At 37.3% G+C, this 10,465-nt stretch overlaps 1 protein-coding gene across 1 annotated transcript; it reads left to right on the plus strand.

The window, feature by feature from the left end:
• The first annotated feature begins 1,063 nt into the window (after nucleotides 1-1,063).
• LOC134746867 (trypsin-1-like) lies at nucleotides 1,064-9,341 on the plus strand. The gene is made up of 6 exons (XM_063681441.1): nucleotides 1,064-1,376; nucleotides 1,971-2,148; nucleotides 2,650-2,766; nucleotides 6,045-6,211; nucleotides 7,454-7,605; nucleotides 9,135-9,341. Exons 1-6 carry the CDS (start codon nucleotides 1,316-1,318, stop codon nucleotides 9,339-9,341), a joined length of 882 nt encoding a protein of 293 aa, XP_063537511.1. The 5' UTR covers nucleotides 1,064-1,315.
• The last annotated feature ends 1,124 nt before the right edge of the window (nucleotides 9,342-10,465 follow it).

Raw genomic sequence — 10,465 nt, forward strand, 5'->3', positions numbered from 1 at the left:
AACAATTACATAAATATAAATGTCAAATTACTATTTCTATACATTATTTAAGCTTCCATTGGGGTTTTCTACCAACGGTTGTCATCGTGGCTAGGTCCCCTAGCCTGTTTAAACAAGAAGTATTTCTTGTGTATTATACCTAACACCATGTCCTTAAGCCATGCATGCATGGCATTGCATAGGTTGGGTCTATTTATGTATCATGACACTTAGTTCCGCGAGGCGTTATCACGAGGTTGCGGCGAACCTGACAATGAATTTGTTTTAGTGATGCGGGTCGGTATCGATAGTTATTTATCGATATACCACGCAATTTAAGGCCTCTGATTAAGAACCTACATATATAATAGGACCTTTATGTAGTAGTGTGTTTATGAACTGTATCAGTTAACTTATTAGCTTGGACAAAAATGATGACAAGTATAAAAGTCATGTTCAATTCAAAGACATCATGAACAAATAAAAACTGATAGTCGGGCCTAAAGGGGGCCACTGACTATCAGTTCGCCGGACGATACAGGCCTGTCAGTTAGAACAAAAATTTGACAGTTCCGAACAACTGACAGGCCGATATCGTCCGGCGGACTGATAGTCAGTGGGCCCCTTAAAAAGTTTAATTGTGATCTCATATATGCATAGTTCGAATGTTTATGTTTAATAGTTTTTATTCACATCGAAAAGCTGATTTCGTTGTGACATTTATGTTCTGGCATGAATACAATATATATAATGACTCACGTTAGACCGGGCCGGGTCCGAGCCGGAGCTTCCGGCGCTTGCTTTTCTATGACAGATGACCGGTGATCACGTGATGCTTACCACAGAAAACGAAGCGCCGGGAGCTCCGGCCCGGACCCAGCCCGGTCTAACGTGAGTCATCCTTAACTGTATATTATCAATGTCATGTTCTAATGTATGACTTTATTGACATCTTATCTTAGTGTTATCAATACAAACATGCCTAATTTTTTATCAAGTGGTACTAGATATCATATTACCGCTGTGTTTATCACTCTGGTTGACGCGAGCACCTTTAGCAACGGCCGCTTTCGCCCACCATTTTATTATCTCGATAGAACTATCGATGTTTACTTTTCCGCGTCACTAGGATGAGATATAGGGGTCAGGCCTTCGAACAAGCAAAGGAGGGGCCTTTCAGTACAAATCACAGGACTTTAAATAATCATATGTATATAATTTAAATTTAGTTAGCGCACACGCTTTGCCACGCGCGTGCGCTGATTGTTTTATTTATTTTTATTTAGTTTTAGTTTATTTATATATTTATTTTAAGTGTTAGTTTTTGTTAGTGACAATGATTCGGTTAATAGTGTTTGCTATATTTGTACTGGATTTTGGAGAATGCTTTTTGAATTGTGAGTTTTATTTATAATTTTAGAAGCTTCAAATATTATGATAAAAAATATTTTGAATTATCATTATAATTTTCTTAAAAATATTATATAGAGAGCTATACAACAGATTTGTTTGTGTACACTATATCCTAAAAAACCAGTCAAGTGCGAGTCGGACTCGCGCACCGAGGGTACCGCACTTTTTAGTATTTGTTGTTATAGCGGCAACAGAAATACATCATCTGTGAAAATTTCAAGTGTTTAGCTATCACGGTTCATGAGATACAGCCTGGTGACAGACGGACAGACGGACAGCGGAGTCTTAGTAATAGGGTCCCGTTTTTACCCTTTGGGTACGGAACCCTAAAAAATATTGACTTCTCTTTGACTTGACGTTCTTTAACACACAATTACCTTAAATTAGATACTTACAAGTAAAACTAAATAATACATCACAAATAGAAACTGTTTAAGGACCCATAATGTGTGATAAAGACACCATTAGTTCACCCAACTTCTAAAAGTAATTTACAAAAACCTTTACCGATAACGTCTTTTTCTAATTGGTAAAAATCCAAAACAAAGTACTTTTTCATGTGGTCCTAACTTCCACAGTGGCCGACGTAGAGTGCGGGGTCGATACGGCCCGCCGTGGCCGTATCGTTGGGGGCACGGATAGTTTGCCCGCTGAATTCCCGTGGGCGGCCAGTCTTTGGAGGCAGGGGGCGCATCAGTGTGGCGCTACTGTGCTTAGCGACCGATGGTTGTTAACTGCTGGACATTGTGTATGCAGGTAAATAATAGTAGTCGTACCTATATTATTATAGTTTCTCATTTATTTGATAATAAGTGTTATAAAATAAATATTAAAACTAAAACTAACTACAATTATAATAACTAATGCTAAAAATTAAAAATATTATTGTATAGTCGGAAGCATGGATAGTTCACCAGCATGATCTAGTCTACTTTGTCTTGGACGCGACGCGTATGGCAGTAACCTTAAAGGGACCCATTGATTACCAGTCCGCCGGACGATATCGGCCTATCAGTTGTTCGGAACTGTCAAATTTTTGTTCCAGCTGACAGTCTGATGTCGTCCGGCGGACTGATAATCAGTGGGCCCCATAATATTTAACATGCAGAAATTAAGCTATCAAACGTCATCATCCCAAATATCGACTTCTTAGCTAATTATCAGAAGTGTATAAAAATATAAAACCCTTATACATAGATGCTTAGGAGCCTATCATAGGCCCTAATACAAAAAAAACTTGGCCTTTCTTGATTTCAGTGTATTTCACGAGTTCTACAAATCCAAACAGCTGACGGTAGTCGTCGGCTACACGGACATAACCAGCAACGAACACAATATGGCGCTCTCCAAGATACTACCGCATCCTGAATACAGGTAAGTATTGGTACAGACGCTTAAAGCAATAATAATGAAATCTATTGGAACAGGGGTTAAAATCAAAACTAAAAGAAAAAGAAAGAAAAGAAAAAAGAAGAAAAATAATATATTAAAAAATATAGAAAAAAAGAAGAAATCTAGGACTAATATTTAGTTGCCCAAGTAGTTGCTACCTAAACTAGTCTAGACAATTACTGATTTACTCCTAAAAATAAAATAATAGTGTGATTATTGTGCGATTATCCTATATGGTATTGCGCAAAATAAGGCCCATCGTTATTTTTACTTTTTATTTTAATTATTTTTTACATCAACTTGCAATTTTATCCACGGTACTAGCGAACATGGACGCAAAACTTTACCGATTCACACTTATAAAAGTATGAAATTTGAAAATAAATAGGCAAGCTTAAGAACAGGACCTTCTTTGGCGTAGGTACGTTATACCAAATTATAGTAAATAAATAAATAATAATAAAAAGTTATAGTTATTAAAAATGAGATAAGGCCATCATTAATTTATAACAAAAATTGACTCTTCTAGAGATTGCAAAATAACTAAGACCCATACAGAAGATTTTCATGCATGAGATCTGCATAAGTAACAATTAGTAGTGTGTCACAAGAGCAAAATGACATATTTACGGCGAGGGCGTACATTGATTCCAGAAAAGTGCCACTTTGATCCCTCTTTACATCGCTTGCAGGGAAGAAAAAGCGCTTTTCCGAATAGGTTATGTGAAAAATAATTTACCTAACTCTTTAATAAAGTGTTTCCAAGCCAATTCCTATTCTATAACCTCCTTCCTTTTAATACATTCCTTCGTTCTTCTTGCACCATTTTTAAATGTCTCTCTTTGGCCCGATGGTTGACTGGTAGAGAATGGCATTAAGCCCGCCATTTGTACATTATTTATATGGTAATATATTTTTACTTTTTTATTGTGGGACGTACCACATTATTACAATCACACACACAGTCACAGTCGTCACAGTTGCAATGACTAAATTTCCGTTGATTGATGGATGGTCAGCTGGCACAATTGATAACGCATTGGAACGGCAATCCAAGGATGTGAGTTCGAGTCCCACGTTGACCAGTTGATGATCATCGTTGATTTTTTCATTGTAATTGACATCTGTGTACATATATACAATTTATAGATTATTTTTATGTTTTGTGCAATAAAGCTTAAATAACCTCGTCTACTTAATGGAACTCAAACAAACACCAAATTATTCTCGCTTTTGTACAATCATCATGCTGATATACTCGTAAATTTTGAGGAACTTTTGATTTTCAAGCTTGCCTAAGAAATGAAGGTAAGGGAATCACAAGATTAATTATGTTCTATAACAAATGGAAATTTGATTAATCGATTGCTTTGTAATACATCGGTATTCTGAAATTACGTGTGTATACTTATTGTTTGAGAATATGATCATTTTTTCTGGTCGAGGTAACTGCCAGCCCTCTGCCCACGTGAGGTATTTATATAAAAGGCGCTGGGAATTATTGACAAAATAAATAAAATATTGAATGTCCCACAAACTCAATCGAACGCTTCCATGCACTGCGCTGTTGTTAGACGGGATGTCTTTAATGGATTGATCTTTTGTCGCAGACAAAGAAAAGCCCCGCGAAGACATAGAACAATCATTTGGCAAATGTTTTAGTCATTTAATGCGATTTTTGCTTTGCCCTTTGACTTTGTGAAGGTTTAATTTTATATTTAATTTCCTAATGTTTTAGACTCGTATTTAATCAGGAGCCCGATTAACATTTAACTGTTTAATACAGGCTTGATCTTGTTTTGATTGGACCTTGAAGACCGCTCCGCTGATTGGTGTATACGGAATGAAGTAAAGTCGTGCGTGAGATGCGAGCAAATCACCAAGACGATTGTCAAAGTCGTATCAAAACCATATAATTTGTTAAATTAGAATCCATCTCCTGGATTACGTCGGGTGGGTGTCGCGACGGAATTAAACCATTAATGAATAATAAATTATTGATTATATAAAATACTGAAACAAAGCGCTTGAAAAATACTAAAGTACTTAAAATTAAGTCATAAGATTATTCCAAAAATATTAATTTAATTTCATTTATTAATGGCAAACTACATTTCATACAAACGTATTACACAAAAAAACCGGCCAAGTGCGAGTCGGACTCGTGTTCCAAGGGTTCCGTACATTACACAATTTAAACAATGTATTTTTTATGTGAAATGTCTTTAAAAAACCCATAGGGGTCGGATCAAAAACTAAGTAATTAAGTCCGACTCACGCTTGACAGCACATTTCTAATAGGTTTTCCGGTGATCTATAGGTAAAATCTATTTTGTGTATTTTTTTCAAAATTTTTGACCGAGTAGTTTCGGAGATAAAGAGGGGGGGGATGGTCATCTTTGCCTATTTTCTAGAATAACTTCTAAACGATTTATCTTAAAATTATAAAAAAATATATATTTGAGATTCTCATAATGAGCACTATCATTTCATATGTAACACGATATAGTTTGACAAAAATTATTTATTAATTTTCTCATTTACGCCCCAAAAGTGGCCCCCGTGGGTAAAATTAATTTGTTTACGTTACTTATCCATCTTTGGGTCACAAACTTACATATGTGTACCAAATTTCAACTTAATTGGTCCAGTAGTTTCGGAGAAAATAGGCTGTGACAGACGGACAGACAGACAGACGCACGAGTGATCCTATAAGGGTTCCGTTTTTTTTCCTTTTGAGGTACGGAACCCTAAAAAGTATACCTATTTAAAACAAAAAGTATATAGTTTACCACGAAATGGTCCCGCCTCAGGGGTGAAAGGGTCGGCTCCCCAGGTCCATCTATTATATTCTATACTTCTTCCTGTTCTTAGTAACTAGGGCAAGTTATATATCATTTTTTGGGCAAGTTATAAAATTAAAAAGAAAAAAATAATTAAGTTAAAATTTAGGGTCGAGGAATTCATTTTTCAAATAATTATTATACCTACTTTTAAATACAAAAAAAATGATTTGACGGTGATCATGTTATGATTTCTATAGAAAACGAAGTGTCGGACGCTTCAGTCCGGACCCGGACCGTTCTAGTGTAAGTCATCATTAATTGCGATTTCAATAAGAGAACTACCAATGAAATTTATTAACACCATTGAGATTTTCTTCGCGCTAAAATCGTAAACAATCCGTTTTAAGTATCTGTTTTAGATCCGTGCCTGAATCTAACACTATAAATGTATGGCCCACCTTTGTAACTTTTCAGATGCAACGGCAAATCCAACGACGTAGCTCTCCTTAAAACAATCCAGCAGCTTCAATGGTCCAGTGACTTAAGGCCCGCCTGCCTTCCACAGCCGGAGGCCCAGGACTTCAGCGGTGCCATAGCTACCGTTGCTGGTTGGGGATTCACTAATGAAGATAGAGGGAAAGGTAAATATTACGGCAGTTACAGTGGTTCAAAAAAATAAGGCCCACCTGACTTCTACAGCCGGAGGCTGTGGACTTCAGCGGTGCTGTTACTACGGTTGTTGGTTTGGGGTTCACAAACGAAGAAAGACGGAAAGGTAAATATAACAACAGTTACAGTAGTTCAGAAAAATAAGGCCCACCTGCTTTCTACAGCCGGAGGCTGCGGACTTCAGTGGTGTTGTTGCTACGGTTGTTGGGTTGGGGTTCACTAACGAAGATAGACGGAAAGGAAAATATAACAACAGTTACAGTCGTTCAGAACACACCTCTATCTTGATAACTTTTTTTAATTATCAAAAAACTTACAAATCTTGAAATTCTTATGAGATTACACTAAAACACTCGTTTTCAAATAAGATAAAAATTGTTGCAATTGGTTCACATGATAAAGAATTATCCCTGAAAACATAACATACCTACAGGTCGCGCAAATTAGTTAACCAATTTGCCGATAGATGGCGCTGTACACAATTATTCTTAAGGGGCCCACTGACTATCAGTCCGCCGGACGATATCGGCCCGTCAGTTAGAACAAATATTTGACAGTTCCGAACAACTGACAGGCCGATATCGTCCAGCAGACTGATAGTCAGTGGGCCCCTTTAGTATACTTCTGGTAAATAGACTGAGAGAGACTAATTTTAAGTGGCAATCTAAAAATATATTTCTGGAACAAATTGGCGAACGGTATAAAATTAAGTCTAGATATTTTTCTTTAGTAAAGACCCAGGATCAAAGAAAAGTCTTACTAAAGGGGATACGTTCGCCTTTGTACACATTTACTGTATTCTCTCTGTGTTATGTACTTGTTTTGTGCAATAAAGTGTTTACTACTACTACTACTACCTTCTGTTCAAATAATCACTCACAATGACTTTTTGAATAATTACATAAACATTATGTCTTCTTCTTCTTCTTTCCCCTAGACCGGTAGTCCCATTTACTTGGGGTCGGCCCTCCTCGTCCGCATCCTCCACTGAGCACGATTGCGTGCGGCGTTTGTATCAATTTAAGCTTCTTTAAGGTCTCTTTCGACCGTCGTCAGCCAAGTGGCGGGTGGTCTTCCATGGCCGCGTGGCTGGGTTATAGGCAGGTTCAAGGCCAGTTTTACTGGATGGTCTTCTTCGCGTCTTTGGACGTGAACGTGCGTGCGAGACGTGTACATAAACATTATGTAACATAACAAAACGTTGCTCTTTTCAGGCTCACGACCAAACATCCTCCAAAAAACCGACGTCATAGTGGTCACCAACGAGGAATGCAACCAATGGTACCAGAGCCAAGGAAAGAAAGTCAACGTCATCGCCAGTCAGATGTGCGCGGGCTATGAGGACGGAGGCCGGGATTCTTGCTGGGTAAATACATTTATAAGAGTTATAATCCATACTTATCCATCCATACTAATATTATAAATGCGAAAGTCTGTCTGTCTTTCTGTCTGTGTGTTCCTTCTTCACGCTTAAACCGCTGAATCGATTTAGATAAAATTTGGCATAGAGATAGGTTGAGTCCCTGAGAAGGACATAGGATAGTTTTTATCCCGAAAATCATCCCTTAAGAAAGTAAAAAGCGGGGTGGAATTGAGATAATTAACGAAGTGCCTGCTAATTTGTGTGCATAATATGCTCAAATTTAGATTGCTATGAAATTTTTTCCAGGCGCTATTCTTACTCTAGCTGCGGTTACTAAGTCCACGCAGACGAAGTCGCGGGCTAAAGCTAGTACTTAACTAAATGCGAAAGTCTGTCTGTCTGTCTGTGTATGTGACCTCTTCACGCTTAAACCACTTAACCGATTTAGTTGAAATTTGGCATAAATATAGTTTGAGACCCGGAGAAGGATATAGGATAGTTTTTTTATCCCGAAAATCATCCCTAAAGTCCTCTTTAGGGATGATTTTCGAGATAAAAAAACTTGACAAAGCGGGTCAAAAGCGGGGTGCAAATGAGATAATTTGTGTAAGCAATTAAGCAAATCCTCAAATTCAATCATTGCCATTAGACTTTATCCAGGCGCTATTCTTACTCTAGCTGCGGTTACTAAGTCCACGCAGATGAAGTCGCGGGCAAAAGCTAGTATGTCTATAATTAGAATATAACGACTCCAATTCACTTGTGATTCAATCTTTCCCCACTGCTCATTGGGCTAGCTTGGGAACATTATTAAATTTAAAACTTTTTTGCAATCAGAGAAGACATGCCTTATTAAGTTCATTACCAGTAATGATGATCTAAACTCAAGTCAACGGCTTGTATCGATTGCCTTGTTTTTTCCTAGTTCCATTTTTTGTGTCACCACTAACATACTGTTATTCCCAGCCAAAACTTCTTATCTAGCAGTAGAACTTATTTAAAACTAGCTTTTGCCCGCAACTTCGTCTGCGTGAAATTAGTAATTTGGGTACCTTAATTCTTAAACAAATCTCCTTTTTAAACCATCCTTTTTTCACCCCCAAATTGGTCCACACTATACATTTCTACCCCATTTTTTACACCCATGAGGGATAATTTCGGGGATAAAAGTTATTCTATATCCTTTCCCACAGCTCAAACTATCCCCATACCAAGTTTCATCTAAATCGGTTCAGCGGTTATTGATTCCCCATACAAATTTCCATCCCCCTTTTCACCCCCTTGAGGGGTGAGTTCTGGGATAAAAAGTATCCTATGTCCTTCCCCGGGACTCAAACTATCTGTATACCAAATTTCAACTAAATTGGTTCAGCGGTTTAAGCGTGAAGAGGTAACAGACAGACAGACAGACTTTCGTATTTATAATATTAGTATGGATAGTGGTGGTGATGAATGACGTGACTTTTTTCTGTTTAAAATATCTGTTTTTCCGGTTTCTTAAAAATATATTTATTAACGTCATGTTTCTACAGGCGGACAGTGGCGGCCCACTAATGATCAAAGACCAAACCCATGCCATGGTAGTAGGCGTGGTCTCAACCGGCAGTGGCTGCGCGCGCGCCAAGATGCCCGGGATCTACACCAGGGTATCGAGATACACTGACTGGATCGTCAGCAGCATCGATAGTGATAAAGGAAGGAGTGGGTTTAGCTGGTTCAGAAATTTAGGGAAGAAGTAACTAAAATTTAGTTGAATTTGTAAAGGTGAAAAGTTTTGACCATAAATGGTCGACACAGATGAAAGAAAAATATTTTAACTAAAATTAGAAACAAATTCTTTGAAAATATATTTTATGATTACAAAATGTAGATATAAGAAAATATAAACAAAGAAACAACTGTGATATTTAAAGATAAGGTAATAAATGATTATAAAAATATTACTAATAAAAGCAACAACCAATAAACAAAATCAAACGTTGATCTTCGTTTTCTTACAATGCTTATCAAAATCCTTTTTGTTCTCAGTAATAACAGCAAATAGCTTTTTTCCGGCTATTTCTTCCATGTCATCATTCAATGAGTCTAATGCTGCGTTAATATCTGTTTTAGCTTCTGAAATAAGTGGTTTACTGTACAAGCCCTAACTTCACAAATTACACCTTAGTCAGAATAAGTATGCGGCTTTGCAGTTTCGTTAGTACTGAAATACGTATCTGGGGGCACGGTACCCCCGCCAAGTGGAGCAAAACAAAGAGGCACGGCCGTACTCCTTTTCTCGAAGCCACTCAGGCCATTTTCAACGTCCTGTAATTTTGTGTTGGCTAAAGCTAAAACCCTGAATTTTCAGTGACACATAGGGCATAATATGACTTAGATAATATATATTCCCAAGAACATTCAATTTGAAGAATTATTGCACGTCAAAGTTCCTTACTTTTGTCACTGACACACTTTACTCACTTTACTTCTAGCAGACCCACAAGCTTCAAATTTTAAACATAAGTAGTTTTTAGGTTATCAGGCCATAAAAAACCTAAAAATATTGCAATATCAGTCACGTTTTAAAGATTTTAGAACTGCATAAGTTAGTTTGTAATCCCATATAAACATATGCTATTACTAAGTAACTTTTGCACTTCCTACAAATAGTAGGTAAAGGTCTACGATGTACGATGTGAGTATGAAGATGTGTATAGTTATAATATGTGTATAGTATGAGTATGCGGGTATGGTGTGGGATGGGTAAGGGTATGAGTATTGTACGAGTACAAGTAGTTTGGTATGGCCATGAGTATTTTGCATAGGTATGAGTACGAGTACCTATAGTGTGGGATGGGTAATTGGTATATGTATTAGCTTT

The sequence above is a fragment of the Cydia strobilella genome, chromosome 13 (genome assembly GCF_947568885.1).
Source record: "Cydia strobilella chromosome 13, ilCydStro3.1, whole genome shotgun sequence".
NCBI lineage: Eukaryota > Metazoa > Arthropoda > Insecta > Lepidoptera > Tortricidae > Cydia > Cydia strobilella.

Bases quoted from the DNA above. Each gene is read 5' to 3' on its own strand.
- LOC134746867 (XM_063681441.1), top strand. From the start codon at position 1,316: ATGATTCGGTTAATAGTGTTTGCTATATTTGTACTGGATTTTGGAGAA. The intron at 2,767-6,044 runs GTAAGTATTGGT...GTAACTTTTCAG, and splicing joins CTACCGCATCCTGAATACAG to ATGCAACGGCAAATCCAACG. The intron at 6,212-7,453 runs GTAAATATTACG...TGCTCTTTTCAG, and splicing joins TAATGAAGATAGAGGGAAAG to GCTCACGACCAAACATCCTC.